This window comes from Echeneis naucrates, chromosome 15 (genome assembly GCF_900963305.1).
Source record: "Echeneis naucrates chromosome 15, fEcheNa1.1, whole genome shotgun sequence".
NCBI classification, from domain to species: Eukaryota; Metazoa; Chordata; class Actinopteri; order Carangiformes; family Echeneidae; genus Echeneis; species Echeneis naucrates.
This window is the reverse complement of record NC_042525.1, coordinates 14,170,888-14,190,107: the sequence shown is the minus strand read 5'-3', so window position 1 is coordinate 14,190,107 and position 19,220 is coordinate 14,170,888. Positions and strand designations below refer to the sequence as shown.

The following is a 19,220-nucleotide window of genomic DNA, read 5'->3' as shown; positions in this document are numbered from 1 at the left end:
AATAAAAGGCAGTATGGGCTCTTGCTGTGGGCCTGGATAAGATCTATATCATAGCCCACCCAACTCCACATTCACACATACACACACCACTTATACGCACATAGTGTTGGTAGTAATTACATGAGTATGAACCCAATAGAGATGGGGGCCTCTGCACTCCTGGTACCCCTTAAATACTAACATACATCACTGAAAAATGAGATGGGCAACACGCACAAACGCAAACACACACACCTGAAAGTAGAACCCACCACACACCAAAACCATTGTAAGATCCAGAGCCAGAAAACAGACTACTCTTAATTCAACACTGCTCTCCTCCCCTCCCCTCCATTTTCTGCTTCTTTCCTCTACTCTCCTCTCCTCTCTATTTTGATTCATGCTTTCTGCTACTAATTGGCTATGTTCCTATATTTTGCATGTAAATTGCCTTAAGAAGTGGGACATTTGAGTATCAGTGGGCTGCAGTTCTGCCTTAGCATATATGAGTATTTTTAAGTTGGTTGAAGCGCTTGTTGCGAAATTTCTTGTAAGATAAGTATTTGCATGCCAGCAAAGATTTAAAAGGCTGTGTCTTGTAACTATGACCCAACCAAGAGGGATCCTGCTTCCTAAATTATTTACTCCATGTGTTGTGTTGTGTTCCATGTAAATATGTTGATTTTTTTTTTTTTTTTTGGGGGGGGGGGGTTGGGCATTTACCCTTTTTATTCAGTAGAGAACGACGTGAAATATTTTGTGTAAGAGAGAGCAAGTGGGATGACTCTCATCAAAGGTCCCAGGCTGGATCCAAACCAGGGGGAACTATGTGGTATGTGTCTCAGGCCTCCGGGCCACCAAGACACAAATATTTCTCCTCCTGTAAGAAGATATAGGGATGGAAAGTTAAGAGGCCAAGGGAGACACAGGAAAGAAGATCCTAGTGTTAGACAAGCATCCATTTTTGGTCCAAAGGTGCTGTTTCCTCACCACTGAGCCATTTCTGGCACATACTTTTTTTTCTGATCTCACTTGCTGGTGTTGAGGGATTGATTCTGCTTGTCTCCCCCTTTTGGACAGTAGACGATAACTTCGCTGGCACGGGCCTTGCCATTCACAGCTGTCTCATACATAGTTTGTACACAAACCGTGTCGCTTTACATCCGCACTGTCCCAGCTACTGCCAAATGAGCATATCTGAACAACATTGTGCATGAATCAACTTTGTGTGTATGTTCTTGCATGTATGTCCACCTGTTCTGTCCGTCATGGCTGGAGGGACAGCTGTGGAGTCTGTTTGGCGTCAGGCTGTCATTGCGCGACATCCATCATGGACGCTACCCAGCTGGTACCCACATGAATACATGTACAGAGTCAAATACTTTCACATCTATCACCAACTGTGGAAAGTGCCCACTCTAAATAATTTATATAGTACGCTCAATACGCAGTCATATTCTAAAACACATCATACATTTTTCCATAATTCCGATTTGTTACTCTGGCTCTCAGGCCAGTTTGTGGCTATGCCTGTTTAGGCCGTAGACTAGTTAATTAGTTTGGATTTAAGTCTCTGTGAATTTTAAGTGGTGCAACCTGACTGACTGTCTAGACATTTTGGAGGCAGGAGATCCTTTAAGAATAAAGTGATAAAAGTAAATTTTTTCCAAGCCGTTGAAAGACAAACAGTACAACCTTAGCAACGTGGAGGCAATTTCATGAGACAAGGTGTCAGGGCGTTTACAGCCCACTCTGGATTTACCTGATTTGCTAAGGGGTAAAATAAATGAGTGTTTGTGAGTGTGTATTTTTTAAGAACAGAAAGCCCAGTCTTGACAGCTCATGACTTTGTGTGTAATTACTCACACCTCTTCCCTCCCCTTCCCTTTCCACCTCCCTCTCACTTTACTATTTTCTCCCTCCCTCTTATTTCTTTGCTTGTCTAGTCTGTCGTCACTTTCCCCTCCCCTTTAAATCCTCCTCCTCCTCTCCCTCATAGACCCAATTCTCTGCCTCAGCTAGTATAAGATGCATTTTGCACAAAAAGTCTGGCCCACTACATAAACATCTGTATGCAAACATGTAAAAAAATAGTTTTAGTAGTGGTTACAATATAAATATATTTTTTACACTCTGCTTTATATTTGCATATATTTCACACATATCTCTCCCCTCCAGTTTTGTGTCCCTAGTGGGTGGGAGTGCAGACCAGATTGGTGATGTTGGCCTGCGATGCTGTGTGGAAAGCAAAGTTAAGACCAGCAGTGTGGAGGTATTGGCTCGAGAAGTGAACACCACACCTGAGACCCTCAAGGTCATCATCGATGGCCTCACGCAGCCTCCTGGGTTTGACTTACGACAAAGTAAGATCTCCTGCCAGTCACAACAACACTCAACTACTGATATTAAAACTCCTACACAGTTTATCCAAATAATGACACAAAGAATTCACAATTGTTGAGAAAGGCCCATCAACGCTGTGATTTAAATCATCAAAACCTCCCCCAAAAAATGTCAAGATGCAGCATATTCATCCATATCAACATCACTTTTACGCAGGACTGTCTTGCAATGGTTTAATATTTCAGAACGTGACAGGAATTAAACAGTGTTTTTGATGTGTGTAGTTGCTTTCCCTTTTGCTGCTGTTTCACTTAATAGAAATCCAATTTTTTTTCTTGGTGTTTCCAAGAAGACATACATCTGTTATTTCTACATATATCTGGGTCTTGTCAGTGAACACAAAACAGTGTTTTAATCATATTGAATTTCATCGACACACGTTCGTGCAACCTCACAGCTGCAGTAACTTCTTAGACGTTTAGATGGAAAGATGAGAGACTGTTATAGGTCCCTGCTGACTGAAAAAAATTGGACTTGTGTTTGTCCAGTCCTTTGACTAGCTTGCTAGTTGCAACACACACTGATGTTTCTTGTGCCTTTATTATAATAGGCATATCTTGGCAGTGTAACTTGATAGCATCTGACAGAGATGTGGCTTCCTCCCTCTAGCCCAACAACACAGGCAATGTGTTTCTGACAGGGTGTGATTGGTCCAGCAGATTGTGTTGTTGGACAGAATATCACATACACTAAAACCTCTGTTTTTCTCCTTAATCTCATGCTCTTGAGCTCAAAAACACATAAATATACCAATAAAATCATGCACAGTCAGAAACGTTCACATTTTCAGCAGTTTTGCTGTATTGTCATTTTCTCAGAAGTTATTAATGCCACATCTCTCTTATTTCTTCTTTTGTTTTCTTTCTCTATTTAACAAAAGGGATATATTAAATAAAAGAGCAGTCAAACAAATTAACTCTAATAATACAATGTGTCATATTTAACAAGCTTTAAAAGACATTTAAGTAAAAGTATAATTAAAGCATAAACCGGGATTTTAAAGATAATCTGTGCTTTTTAAATGGAGGATAAAGGAAAAAACATTCCTGACTAAGACTATTTTCTGTGTATGTGTACTGGTGAATGCCACACTCACTGATTTGAGAAACATAACTAATATTCATGACCAATTCAGAAATAGAGAATTAATTGTCCTTTCCCTACATTAAAAAAGCTACTTAGGACAATGCTGCTTGGCCTCTGGTCATTATAAAGCAATGAATAAATTTGAAAAATATACTTGGACTCTTAAAGGTAGTTTTTCCATTTTGTTTCAGTGATATCTTATTTCCAGATGGGTCATTTAAATCGCAAATCATTCTCTTGCGTTATTACCAGGCTGCCTTTTCCAGTGTAATATGTAGATGAAGTAAAGCCTGGATAGCCAGTTAGTGCTGGCTAACTGTTCTTAGAATTAAGTAACGGAGCTTCAAGGTTCATTCTCAGGTTGGTCCTATTCGGTTGCAACACACTATGCTTGGCCTCCTAGCCAGTGTTCAGCTGAGTAAACAGATGGGCTTAGGCTACCGCATGAAATCAGTGCTGTGGGGAGGATAATTGGACCGGACTATTTCCTGGGGCGCGAGCCTTCCGTGTTTGTCTTAATGCTACAGAAAGGAAAAAGATCTCTCATGAGCAGGCCAAGTGGAAAGTGGGATAGAATAATGCTGAGAAATTTTGTAAGTATGAAAGTATGTAGACAGAATTGTTTGGTTACTCTTTGTAATATGCTTGTCATCCCTGCCCCAATCCCCTATTTCCCTGCATCCCCATTACTTGCCAAATATGTGTGCTAGCTCCCTTGTCTTTTTGATTTCTTCTCTCTTGATCTCTCCCTTTGCCATCCCCAGATTTTGGGCAGGCCGACTTTAAGCGGGGCATTGTGTCAATGAGTGATCTGCGGGTGGGTGCAGTTCTGACGGGCCGTGTGGACAACACTACTCTGTTTGGGGCTTTCGTAGATATTGGTGTGGGCCGATCAGGCCTCATCCACAAGAGCAACATCACCCTGGACAAACTGCCTGTCAGTCAGCGCCGTCGCAGCCTAGCTCTGGGACCAGGAGAACGGGTGGAGGTCCGCGTCATGAATGTGGACCCTCAGAGGGGACGGATCGGTTTGGACCTAATCAGGGTTCTAAAGTAGTAAAGTACACAGTGCTACAAAGAAAATTACTTTGGAATGGCCCTTTGATCATAATTGCACACATTCAAAACATTTTGCATTATTTGTGGGAGTTTGCATTTTTGTTATCTGCTGTTCCTCCAGTTGTTCTACAGAAATGGTTCCATCAGATGGAATATGATCATTTCCATTTCACTTGAGCAGTAGTTACAAATCTGCTGAAATCAAACCTAACCCCCTTACACTTGTGTTAACAACTGGGCCCTTTACTTCACCCTGAAGTCATTTTCTCTCTTGATTTATTCTCAGCCTGAATATTACTCCCTGTCTGTTTTTGGGAGTGGTGCTTTATATGGAACTGAAGACAATACCCGACTGTGTAATTCAGGGCAGAAATGCCCTCTATGTCCATCAACATTCTGGCTAGATATCTGCCCAAATTTGCTGACCATCTGAAGAGACTATGACCACACTATTAATGACACCCATGACATTTCTAGCTTAGAGTTACCTTCACACTCAAATTTTTTGTTAACAAATTCAGTGTTGAATATTATTTTTATACGTTAATAGTTCAAATTCAACTTATGATTTGTTTTGTATGTTGTAAATAATTTATTGAGACACTTTTGTGTTTGTGTTGTTCGAAAGTCAAAATGAAGTTTTGACATTAAAAAGTCATGTATGTATCATGTTATCTTAATTTTAATTTTCTCAAAACTCAGTGATATGATCCAATTCACATGAACATGAATGAGAAACAAAAACGATGAAAGAGGGACACAGACAACAGTTAAAAATGAATATTTTCTCCCAGACAAAAGCAAGATATGAAAAATAAAACCGGCGGGCTGGTGAGAAGGTAGCCAGAGACTGGGAGAGGAGAAGGAGGAGGAGGAAGAGGAGAGAGGAGTGTTTCTATCTTCCAGACAGCAGTTAAGCCTGAAGGCTTTCTGGGCATGGTCCCAGACACAATTATCCCAAGACCCACAAACGCACACACAAATACACTCTAATCAGCTGCTTCAAAATTAATCCCATACTCCCCAGCCACATTATCTAATTTGTTTGTGTTCATGAAACTAGAATAAATAAAAAATAAAAAAAACCTAAAATATGATTCTGAAAAGGCCTGAGGACCTCTGTGCTAGCGCTATAGTGAACGTAGAATACCTAATCACTGTTAGTGATGCTGCTTCATCTCCCCTTAGGACAACAAATGGAATATATTTTAGGCACACAAACACAAAGAGATGTTCAATCAAGATTAATCAGAAGTGGCAGTTTGCTTAGTGATGATATGAGAAAACTAAGCTAACTATGCTAGATTTACCAACAGTATTTCATTGTCATCTATTTTTTTTTTTTACTCATTTTCCAAAACCTATTTCATTTTCTCATCAAGGCTTTTTATTTGACGTTAACTCTCTTTGTCATTTTGTTGTTTTCCAGTGTTTCTTTTTTGTTGGGGAACACATGTATTTGAGCAAGTAAACACAGCTTCCCTCAGCATCATTCCTGATTTTCCCACCTATAATCCTCCTCCTCCTGCTAAACCTAAGTGTGCAGATGGGACAGGCAATCTTTCCGCCAGCTACTGTTGCCCCTTGGAGTTTTTGTCAAACACTGACCAGTAATGAGCCTCTGATAAGAAGCAGAGCGACTGCGGGAGTAGTTATGTAGTTCTCTGTTTTCCTGCGCTGCACTGTTTCTCAGCTGTTGTGTTATGGATTGAGCTCAGGTGTACCTTGGAGTTTTTGTGAAATATGAAGGACATTGATAGTAAGCAAGCTGCTAAATGAATGTCACATACTCAGTCGAGTCTTTAGTCTTGGGCTATGATTAAAAAAAAAAAAAAAAAAAAAAAAAAAAGGTAACAAATATCACAAGTGTTCATGCGGGGCCATTTTCATCATCTTTCTATGATTCAGCCAGACGCAAGTGAATACCAAGTCATGCAACTTTTTATTTAATGCGGTGGTAGAGGGGATGTCTCTCAGCTAGCAAATATGTCGTGCCAATACAACACTGAGCAGAGAGAATAAAGGGTCTCTGAATTTATCTCTGATCTTGATCTCTGATTTACAGCCTAACAGCTAATTGCTAAAATAATCTGAGCAGAGTAAATACAGATCATAAATAATTGTCACTTGTAGACTTTGCTTATTTTTGTCTGTATTTTTAAGAAAGTCGGGACAACATGCAGTAAATTCATCCTCATTGTGACCCCTTCACTAACACTTGATGTGTGAGCACATTAGTGGCACAAACAAGAGCACAAGTATGGAAAAGGTTTTAAGTGTTGGGTGGCACATACTAAAAAATTCCAGAAAACCAGAGGGTGAGAAAGACTTTAGGCTTTTGGCGTCACAGGTTTAAAAGAAAACACAACAAAAACAACAACAAAAACCCCAAAAATAGGAGAAATGTATAAATGTGGGGGTGGATGAATGGAGGTAGGGAGAGAAGGATGGAATGAGACAGGAAATGAAAGCCTTTCTCCGGTTTCACTCCCTGTGACCTCATCAGTGTGATCATGGGTTTTATGAGCTTTCCCTCGCGACGCCCACACACCACCTCACACGTGCCAGCACACACACACCCACACTTCTGGCAGTATATTTCATTCACTGGCTCAGAGACAAACACCCAGTACATGTGTTTTTGTCTCTCTGTCTGTTGCGTTTTTCACACTCTCTCTGTCAACCTTTCACATACTTCATCACACACCAGGACACCCAACAAAGTGGACCCTCAGAGTCACTGACACACAAATATGGACAAAAGGTTTGTGTTAGGTACTGATCACATTAACTTCCATGATGTTGTGTAAGAAAGAAATAAACCTTTTAACTTGGAAGATGTCATCGAGTGTATTTAAAAATGTTTACATATCCCACATAATAATTTTAAAAGTGCTCATCAGCACATACTGAAACTCTACAGGGCTTTTTTCAGGGAAGATAGTTTGACCTTTTTGTATAGGTCTACCAGTGAGGGAAACCCTAACCCAACCCCCCCCCCACCCCCCACCCCCGGCCATCCCTTGTTCTAATGTTAATTTCCCAACTCTTTGCCAACCACTGAAAGACCAGCACAAACACCAGAAGACAAGCTTTGGCAGGAGAGACATAGAGAGACATGCTGGTGATGCCTAAACTCAGGGTTTCTGCAGATGCTGATCCTTGCTGTGACACCAATGAAAATGTGTGTACGTCACTGTGTGGAAATCAGAAATCTTTTTTTTTTTTTCCCATGTGACGTAACATAAAGCCAGGGATTTGGCAGCCCAAATTGATGAACTGTAGAGACAAACTTTTATGATGACATTGAGAAACTGTGGATTTGTTATCTCCAATATGTTAATAAGGTCAGCACTGGGACTAATACCAAATTCATCAAATTCAACCCTGTCCCTAAATTTAGATTTAAAAAAGCCCCTGGAAATCTAACTGTTCCTGAATCTTCCTTAGACACAGGCATGTGATTCAGATGTTGTTTGAATAGGTTTAGCATTCCACCAATAATGTCACAGAAAGTTGTAAGGGAGTGTTTTTGGCCTGATCTATACAAAGGGCTCTATTGTACTACACTGAACATTTTTAGCAGTTCAGACATGTATCACATTAAGCTAATACACTGTTGATTGAAGGTTATTATAGAATTCAGTTGCAGAAAGTTCACCACTTATGCTGAACCCCCACTACACACACACACACATTATACTGAATAGCAAGTTAAACACACAGATATATCTCTACATACATGGCTCCCTCCAGAGTAACACAGTAAGATCCGTTCAGAGACAACAAGGCCTCTTCCTGTTCCCAGGTCACGACCGTGGTTGGTGGCTTGCAGTGATTGACAGCTGAGTGTTTGGGTTAGGCTGCCACCTCTGGGTATTTATCATAGCCAAAGCCTTTATACAGATCCAATATAGAGCACTGGTCTCACACACAGACTTACAGTGTAGCATACACACTCACACCAACATATGTAGACATGGTGTCTAGGCATACCCCCTCCATTCTCCCTGCTCACACATATATACAGAGACCATATAGGCATATCTCACTGATGTATCTCCTGGTCATCCTGGAGGGAATGCAGTCTGAGACCAAAGCCACCTTGTATCTGGGGGAGGAAGGAAGTGGGAGCTGAGGGTGAAATCATCTACACTTGGAAACAGTTAATTTGTGGACTTTTCCACAAATGTATGTTCTGATAAACAAAGAAGATTGTTTGTTCAAAATTATTTGGAAAATAAACACAATAGAACCCCTTAACCCAGACACACACACCCCACGCTAGTAATGTTTTGTTAAAAACCATAACCCTCTCTGGTTTTACACAAACCATTACTTGGAGTAAGATGTTAGCTTTCCCATTATTTTACTTGTGGATTAAAATTTCCATCTTTGTGTCATAAGCTTTTGTGGCATAACCATTAGCACTTCAGACCACTCAAGTTGCGACTGTTAGCACAGCTGCTGCTGGATGAAGGGCCAAGTAACATCTCTAGGCTGTGTAGGCCCCTCAGGGCAGAGACAGGGTTAGCTAGCAGTGGCAGTTGTTTGTTTAGCTCTTTATTTCAGCAAGCCATTAATTCTTAGGCCTAATAGTGCTGTCAGTAGCATTAACACACATGGGAGCAATTTCCTTAATACAGATTACACATGGATTTAGGATACCAAAGTAGTGCTTTCTAGACATGGATTTAACCTAGAGTACAAATCTTAGGGGTGTGGCGCACCTTCTAGGGAACACAGATAATAAACCCACTGGAAATCGTTTTGCTCAATCCCAGCAGCTCTATTTCAAATGCACCAGTAAGAGGAATTAAACATTAAAAGAAGACTGAAAAATAATTGATGGCAAATCAGGCATTTTTTTGAAAGGGAGTCTTCATGGTGTGCTTCCCATTCTGATCAAACAATGCAACGGACAAAAATGTTAAGGGTTAAATACAAGATACCTGAAAACATTTCAGGGCAAAGAAAGTCACTTGTACCTAGAAAATGTGAACAAGTAGTCATCAGCAGTTCACCAGTCATATATCATTCACACAGCAGATGATATTGACACGTGTTGAACCTGTGCCATGCAGTTTTCATTTTCCTCTAAGGATGTCAGTCTGCTCCTACTCTCCAGGGATCTTAAGTCAGAACAGAACACAAAGTCAGTGGTGTTCCTCAGAGCATGATTGGGATCCTATTCTTTCACAGATTATAGTACTGTAGCACCACCTTGTTGGTTGGAGCATTTTCAGGTAATATTGCAAATAATCTTCTCTTGTCTTCTTAAAACAAATCAGTGTTTATTTTGGCCGAAGTTTGAGGTAATATAACTGCTGCAGCTGTGAGCAACAGTGGGGCAGTTTTCTTCCTGTGATTGTTTTCCCCTGATACATCATTGATTTCTCTGCTTTTATTTGCCTGGGTAGTGTAGCGTGAAATAAAATGTTTTCATCTAGTTACAGTTTGACGCTGGCAAAATCATCCAATTCATAATGCAGCACGGCGCAAAAGACTCCCTCTCTTGTGAGGTCGTAAGTGCCTCAACGGTGCTGATATGTATTGTTATCTGGTGAGCGATATTCGGCGTGCTCACGCCAGCTGGATTTCAAAGGACATTTTGTAAACCCCTACAGGCTTCTGTAGCAGAGCAGAATTCAACACAGTGGGCAGCACACTCAAAAGTAGTGGGACAGGAGGAGTACATTTATGCACCAAATTTTTCGCAGATGTGTTAAAATAGGTAGCCTCTTAGCTTCCCTTTGATTCACCATATGGTTATAAAGTAGTCCCTGTTCAAATCTGAGTTGAAGGCAGCAATCTTCCAGTATGAAATATGTATAGTAGGTTAACTATTGCTTTCTTTGTGAATTGGTTAGTCGTGTGATGAGTGTCCCTGTACATTATAGCAATCAGGCAGCAGCTGTTTGAGAAAAAGCGAATAATGTCAATTAATTTAAGATAAAACAACAAGTATTAAAAGTATATCTGTTTATTATGGGATTATGATCTTAAGAATCGTAGCTTTTGCTAGTCGGTTTTTATACCCCTATCATTTTTTACTTTACTTGTATGTGGAAGTACAGTGGCACGATTTTCCAAAAAGTACAATTCAGTTACCTATTTCCAGAGTGCAGCGACCTCCCACCGGACAGAAAACTAGAGAGCCATCAGCAAAAACAGTATTCCACAAAGAGTTTGTTTAGCTGTTTGCCCCTGGGGCTATTTCCAGTTGCTTTTGTTTGTTTTTCTCTCCCGTTTTGGTCCCTGTGTAATGGTGGAGAAATGTTGAATGATTTATTTCCCTGCAGAGGAAAAATAGCGTTGTTGAATGAACCCAGAGAGGCAAGCAATGCAGATAGATTTTCTTTTAAGTCTTTTTTCTTAAGTAAATATTGAAATGTATACTAGTTCACCAAGGAGGAATGAGATGAGACTATTTTCAGAGGCCCAGCTCGGATTGCTCTTTGGTAAATAAAATCACTAGCCTGCCCTTTTCTTGAGCAATTTTTCTGCCTCCCACAGGGCCTCCCAACCAGGTGTGTCCAAGAATACAATAGAGTTGCACACCAGAAAAATATTGTCCTGCCACTGGGCTCGCATTATGTACTTTTCACCAAAAAACCCATTGTTGTGAGCCCTCACAGCTTATAGTGTTTACAGTCTCCTTAGAGTAAGAAATAGTCCGAGGTAAACAAGATTTTTATTTTATTTTATTTATTTATTTTTGGTAAAAATTGGAATGTTTTTTTTTTTCTTGGTGTCCACCGTTTCCCCGCGGTCTAACAATTACTTAGCCAAGTACTGACAATGATGCTTCTCAAACTTTCTTGGAGTATACCTTCCAAGCACTAACCTCGTTAGCCTTCATCCCAGTTGCCACATGTTTTACGGTTTCATGATTGCCAATGCATTTTCATCCAACAACAAATATATTGAATTGTTTTATTCTGTTTGACTCATTCAGCAGTCAACCCATTTTCAGGCATTCATATTAACAGGCAAAGTCTCATCCTCTATTAGCATTTGAATGAGGGGTGACTAACTCAGGAGCCTGCAAATAGAGAGAATACACTTATTACCAAAATGAGCAGTGGTTGTGTTGTATTGTGACGGTGGATTTGGTACAGGTTGGGAAAAACATGTCATTGTTTAACTGCAATTTATAGCAGTCCTAAAGTCTCCACATACTGGATGGACATCTACAGAGTCTTACGTCCAACTTTTTTAATTTCTTGACTTTTTTTTACACAAGTATCTTCTTCAGTTCTCTTAGGTGTGTGCTACGGTTTGGAGTTGGTGACTGAGATGAAATACACCGATCTGCTTTAAGTGGGTTTCTTAACTCTGAATGAATGTAAAGGACTTGAAGGTTAACATCTGAATTAAATTCCCACTTTAAGCAAACACACAAACCTCAGAAAGAACAACGTGAAGTAAATCCGATTGAAACCAATTTTTACTTTCTTTAACAAATGTCCCATTCTGCCATCGTATTGCAAGATCAGTGTCCTCTTCATTTCCCCAGAAGGTGATTTGACAAAAAATATGAAAAATGTGAGTTCTGTGTCAGCCATTAACAGCCCCACCCAAAGTCAAGCTGTGAAACAAATGCAGGACAGAGATAATAAATACACAAATAGAAATTACCCCACCCTCACAGCAGATTGTCATAATATCTGAATGTTTATATATTATTGTTATTATGTATTTGTGATATTTAGCTTTCTTCTGAACAAATTGCTTTCTATGTTTTCAACAGTCAGCCAGTAACACCAAGAGTCTCAGCCAGGCAAAGCAGTTTTACAGTCAGATTTTTCACTTCAGTTCCATGTTGCCATGGAAAAGTATGTCACTTCTGTTTTTTGTCATTTGTTAATTTAATGTACCTCTTAGGCAGATTAAAAATGACTTCAGAATCAGGAAAGGAAAAGAATGTTCTTCAACTCATACACATATGGATTCATTCCAGTGAAACCTGAGAAGGTAATTAAATATAATGAAGATCTATGCAGAACCAAATGGCCTGTGAGGGCTATAGAGAGAGCCAGGAAGAGATTGAGCCAGTCAAAGAGAGAGAGAGAGAAGTGTAGGTTTAGGGATTGTCTTGTTAGAGAGAGAGAGAGAGTGTGTGTGTGTGTGTGTGTGTGTGTGTGTGTGTCTCCACCTCACCTGCCTGTGGAAAAACCCTTTGGTTTGGTGGTTTCCTGGGAATACACTTCCTCTCCGTTCCATCTGTTCCACCACACGTCACCCAATCAATTGCTAACCTGATACTCCTGCCATTCTGCCAGCCAGCCAATGACAGGAGCCATCCGCAGTCATGTGATACTCCAGAGACAGTTGGCAGCCCATTTGTAATGTATAGTTAACTGTATAATGGTATTTCTACTCAACTGGATACCAGTAGAGTTTCCATGTGTCGGTGTGTGAGCACGAGTGTGTGTTTGTGCGTGCGTGTATGCCCGTGTGTGTGCATGCACTTGGTGCTGTCTTCAGAACTGCGCTGATCATCTTTGAAATCGTAAGCTGTATCACACTGTATTTTATTTGCATACAGCAGATACTTAAGATTTCAGGCAATAAGGCAGAATCTGGCTTTGAATCAGCTTTAATCATCAGCCAATGGCACTAATGTCTCTTTCTGCAGGATAAAAAATTGTGTAGATGCCTGAAGATCATAAATATTATCATAAATTTTATCATAAATTCAGCACTGATCACTGAGAGGATGTTGGCTGTTGCACAGTTTTAAGAAAGTGTTCTGTAACTCCAAACTAGTTTCTTTCTGTTTTTCCCCCCCATTTGTTCTCTCCCACTTTCATGTGTACGTGTTGGTTTGATATCTCTTTGCATAAACATTATCTCACATCTGAGTAATCTAGACTTTGTCCATGTTGCTCATTTGTAACTAACTATTGTTTCACCCACCATTTCCAAAGCAAACAGAATGATTACAGTGGAGGAGAGTGATCTGCTGTTAATGGTTTTCCAACAGCCTCAGTGACTGTTGTCAGGCTGCCACTGTGGACAGCTGTGGTGTCCTTTTCACCAAAAGAATGGCATAAATGGGCCAACGTGAGCAAGAGCGGGAACTAAATTATGAGGAATGGCACAAAAAGGGACAGAGGAGGAGAAATAGATGATGCATGAAAAGAGGGAAATCTCAAGTGCTTGGCTTGACACTGGTTGTACTGACTAGAGTCAGAAACCTGGTAATTATGCTGATTTCAGGATATCATGAACTCTGTTGCGCTTCTATACATTATGAGAGCAAAAGTCTAAATGTCATAAAATATAAGTAGTATTTTTCACTGTTGACAACATTTTAGACCATTAACGTGGCTCTGGTCTACAAAAGTGCTTTACAGCTAGTTTAAATTCATTTCGCCTCTCTGACCAGAAACATTAGTATTCACACACTTTAAAAATTCTGCAGCAGAGCACCTGTCGGTATTAATACAATAACATTTTTCTTTCCCTTATGCAATGAAATATTGTGTGGCCAGAGCTGACTTTGGTAGTGCAAGGTTTTCCCTTGTAGACGTTTTAAAACCATCTCTATACTGTTATATCACATGATACCTGATTTTAAGGCATAGTACTCTGGTGACGAAGGCAAGTTTAAACTTTATTCCTCAGCTGAAACGGGAACAACCTTGCTGGATGAGAGGCATAGTCCCTAGTGTCCGCCACACTGGTGCTATTAAATGTTTCTTCACATCTGTAATACCATTTGAAATAGGGTTAGAGTTAGGGTTACCCTATTTTGGTGAACTGACAGATACACAAGTCCAGAGTAGGAGCATCAAGCCTCCTTGATGTAAACCTGAGTGTTTGGCTGACTGTAGTTTCGAAGGGCTTAAAAATCTGGTGCTATAGTGAAAGCATGCCGTCACTGTCTCACGTTTGACAGATAGTAATCACTTTGTCTCTTTGTGTACAGGCACTTCACCTCAGAAGCAAGTGGCTTTCAGGGAATATTGGGCAAATTTCGGTCAAGTACCACCCAACTTCCCTCAGACATAAAAATTATTGTTTAGACAGGCATTGAAATTACTCTATTATAGTGTGCATGTGTGAGGACATGGGGGAAATAGATTTTCTCGCACTAGTGGTATTTATGAAGGGTGAGTTGGGGGGGTTGAAAAGAGAGTGATGAATGAGAAGCAGTTTTAGTCATCATGCTCTATCTCCCGAGCCTCTTTGTGTATTGTGGTTGGTTCATTCAATGCCAAGTGGGAATGAGGAAGGGGTATGTGTTTGTGTGCATACATGCACGTGTATTGGTCTTTGCAAGTGCTCCAGGTAATGTGCTTCTTTGTGTGTGTGTGTGTCGGCGTGTGCACGTGTGGTAATGCTGACGGAGAACAGCTTAGAGAGGACAAGCCAGATGCGTAAAGGCTGCCAGAGTCCTGCGCACACACTTCAACAGGAACCACCATTATTAATACTTCAGTGAGAGGCCGTCCTGATGTGGGGCCAATTTAAACCCACCACTATGCATAAATCTATCCCAGAACTCTCTGCTTCTGTCTAGCCAGCTGGCAGGTAGTGTTGGAGGCATTGGAATAAGTAGAGATATCCATCCTGTTACCTATCCCCATCTCCCATTTGTGCTGGCCTGCAAAGGAAGAGAAAGTGAGAGTTCACTTCCCAACTCTCTCTCTTTTTCCCTCCCTCTCTCTCAACAAGCTCTTATATTTACATCGAGAAACTGACTTAGGAGGAGCTGAGTGTCACATTTGGGGACAGAACATGCTGTTCCAGGATATTGCAGGGATTTTGTTGATGTGGTCTCATTTCGTAATCCAAGCCCTTCTTTACCATCAGTTCTAATAACATCATTCGTACTAAGAATGCTGAACTCTGGTAATATGAACATCAGATGATCAGACTTGTTGTCAATAAGCCAATGTGAAATTACTTAAAGCATTTTGACAACAGTTTATTGTTAAAATATCAATGATGATCAAATCTACTATTCCTACTACCAACCTGGAATCATCCCATCATCGAGCGCAATAGGAAAACCAAGCTTCCACTGGTGAAGTGTAGCTTAATTTTACGTTTTGATGGGCTGACACCAATCTATTTAGAATTTCTTGTAGGTGCAGCAGAATAGATAAAGAGAGGAGTGAGAAAGCTGAGCGGTATATATGTGCTGGAGATAATTAGAAAAAATGTTATTTTGTCTAGTTTAATTATAATATGGGCACCTGTTGTTCTCCAAGTGCTTGAAGACGCAGGTGCATCAGGAGGGAAGTATGCTAAAGTGTTGTGTCATGGAGGAGTCGTCTCTGTGAAGCCATACGTTGCCTTGAACGCAGAACTAAAATGAAATGATGGATAATGGAACTTAAAACACCATTCACCACCTACTGAACTGGGGGATTTTGAACTCTATAAATATATGCATATTTATGGAGTGTTTATGTGTATGCAGATTTGGTTTGTGCTCTTGCTGCTGTAGAAACGTAGTATCCTGGAGTGAGGCAATTTGTTTCTCAAACTTGCCAACTTGCCAGGGTTGAAACACCAACACTAGACATACACTGACACACACATTGTATGTGTATAGACTCTATAACTCTCCCAACTAATTATGTTGGTAGAGGAATAAATGTGAGTGCAAACTTGGCTTGTGTGAGTCATGATGGATAGGGTGCTCAGTGGTCTCAAGTAGAGTTCATAATATTTACCCAGATACCACAGGAAATGAATAGCCTGAAATTTGGCCGTTTCAATTTACACATTTTTCAGACCTCACTTTTTGGGACTTTGGCAGTCATTGAAATGGCTCGGATGATTATTTTTGTCTTCTTTTCCTTTTTGTTTTATTTTCTCACAGCTCATTCTATGCAACCCTCCAACCGCCTCACCACATTACTTTTTGCCAGTCCACTAAGATTCGCTAATTGACTTTTACAAAGCTACATAACCAGACAGTCATTCTCTCACCCCAGCCTTATTCAAATTGAAGCTCTCCCTCCCTTTTTTTTTTTGTTTTTGCTTTAACTCTACCAAGCCAGACCACTCCATGAACTTTGGGAGTGCACGTCAGACATTGCAAAGCTAAAATGAATCATGACTGTACAAGGTTGGTGTATTTTTATTAAAATGGTTTATTGAAACTCCGTAGTTGAGGAAAAATGTAAAAGCTTTTCCAGAAAATATCTTAAATTTCTCTATCAGACACAAAAACTTGGTGATATGTTAGTCCAAAAATTTGTGGGAAGGAGAACACTAAAAGCAAGGAACATGTCGACATAAAAAAGTGTCTTTGCTCCAAAGAAGTACCTCATTTGGTTGAAGAGCTTAAGGTAAAAAAAAAAAAAAAAAACAAAAAAAAAAAAACAGAAAGAAGAAGAAGCCTGCACTAAAAAAATACCTGCAGAACCAGGTTCTACTAGTCATCTGTGTTATCATGACAGCTCTTCTCATGTATAATATTTAGGAAAGTGAAAGCAATCATGCTTTGCATGCGGAGCCCCTGGGTTCGAACCCCCAGCACAATGCAAACCCAAGGCCAGGTAAATGGCGGGTTGTGACAGGGAAGGTATCCGACATAAAAACTCTGGCCAAAACAGTCATGAAAGTCACAGAGCTGACTTTCTATGCTGACCCCGAACAGGGAAAAAGCTGAAAGAGAAAAGTTTAGTTAGTCCCCAGTAGTAATCCAGTAGTGTGACATTATAGTAATACCTTGATGTAGTTTTCATGAAATTATCAGAAAAAATTTATTGGGGTTCATCAAACCAGTAGAAACATGATGAGCTATATGACTGGAGGAGGAGGCTGTATCCTCCTGAGGCTGTGAGAGTTTTCACCTGGGAGAGGAAGCTTGGCTGTAATAGAAACCCCACGACCTCGGGCTTTACACACACAAAGACATGCAAAACTATTGGGCCCTCTCTTACGACCCGGGTGGGAGGAGGACGTGTCATTTTGGGTTTAATTTTCTGCTGTTGCATTTCCATTGCCCTTCGTGTGTGTGTGTGTGCATGTGTCTCTGTGCGTTCCTGTTACAGGATGTGTTTCACTTGTGCATATGTATGAGCATAGGTTGCGTGTTGGACAAACATTGTGTTTGTGTGTATGTGAGTTCAGGAGACAGAGTTTCAAACTTGGAGAAAATGAGTGGAGGAGTTAAGATTGAAACTTGAGCTGGTCAGACCTCACCTGGAGGTGGAGCTGTCTTGCCTCGTGGCCATGAGCTGTCGCTTACGGCAAGAGCAAACGTGTTGTTCCCAGGAACTTTAGCACAGGTGAGACTGCAGACAAGTGTGAGAGGGAAAAGAAACAGTTTGAGTATCTGAGTGATTTACATGGGAATCCCCAGAACTGTGCTGACAGTGTAATGCTTCCTGCTCAGGTGGACAGCTATCCCATGTAGTGCTAGGTTTAAATTACCCTGACCTGTTTTGATTTGGTCTGTATTTGCATCTGTCTAAAACCCAGAAATGAATTTAGAAGTACCTGTTTTCTTATCAGGAAGTCTATAGATTTTTTTTTTTTTACGCTTTTTCATTCGATGACTGAAATGAAGATTATGGTTAACAAACGTTTTCAGACACTTCCACTTTTTATTTCATACATAAAACAATAAGTAAAGACTTCTGTGATCTTTAATCTTTTAGATCGATTAAAAAAAGCTTCCTAATCGATAGATGAATAGGACTACAGAGTTGTAGAGCCGTTACATTTTGCAGCAATGGCAAGCGGGTGAGAGGGGCGATAAATGTGTGTGTTTATGTGTACGTAAGCTTCATGTGCAGATTGTTTTGGTAAACAACTTGTACTTGAAATTCCCTGTATAACTTGTTCTAAGGATTTACAGTTAGAATTACTCATATGACTATTTTCATAGCATCCATTACTTATTTCTGACCAAGACAAAAGCTGTTTAAGCATTTTAAAGGATTTTGCCTTACAATTGGGAAAATCTAAACAGGCAGAGCGACACATCACATCAGATTTTATTACATTTGCCTTACAGCCAAATGAGCTACCCAGAAGGCCTAAAATTCCTTTAATATCATGTAGACATGGTTGGTGGTTCCTGTTAGTGATGTGCACACATAATGTAGCTGGCACCTGCGTTTCACTGCCTGCTTCTGCAGGTTGGCTACCATCTGTTGTGTACCAAAGTCTCTTGCTTTGGGTTTGTTGTTGGAGCAGGGAAAAACTGACTGCAAGGAAAATATTTGGGGTCACTGATCATGAAAAGGAAAGGTGCTAGATGCCCTCGATGCTCAAATCAAACCATCTGACAAATCTATATTAGCGATAAATCCCCCTTTGCTTTGCTTGCACCCCGGTAAATAATCTGCAGTCTGTGGGAAGAGGTTACAAGTGAAACGCTTGCTCTATCACACCAAATTGGGCAGGCTGAATTTTTACACTGTACTTCTGAGGATATACAGTTTTTACCTGGGGCGCTCCATTGGGATTTTAAAGTGTAACCCAGACTATATCAATAACAAACTTTACATATTAATGTGTGAAGGACTCCATTAATGTCTGTGTCTGTTGCACGTATGTGGCCTTGATTGAGTCTGACTGTAAGTGTATGCGTGTGTGGGTGTGTGTGCATGCATGCATGTAGGTGTGTGCACACAGTTGACAGTTGACTGCTGAGTATAATGTATGAAGTGCTGAATGTATTTGTCTCCAGGGTCTCCCTAATTGGAGCACTGCGG

At 40.4% G+C, this 19,220-nt stretch overlaps 1 protein-coding gene across 1 annotated transcript in view; it reads left to right on the top strand.

The window, feature by feature from the left end:
* Positions 1–6,376, top strand: part of srbd1 (S1 RNA binding domain 1) — a 46,075-nt gene extending 39,699 nt beyond the window's left edge. The window contains exons 20-21 of the mRNA XM_029521626.1: positions 2,158–2,342; positions 4,233–6,376. Coding sequence (XP_029377486.1) covers positions 2,158–2,342; positions 4,233–4,525 — 478 coding nt within the window. The 3' untranslated portion in view covers positions 4,526–6,376. The remainder of the gene's footprint in view (positions 1–2,157; positions 2,343–4,232) is intronic.
* The last annotated feature ends 12,844 nt before the right edge of the window (positions 6,377–19,220 follow it).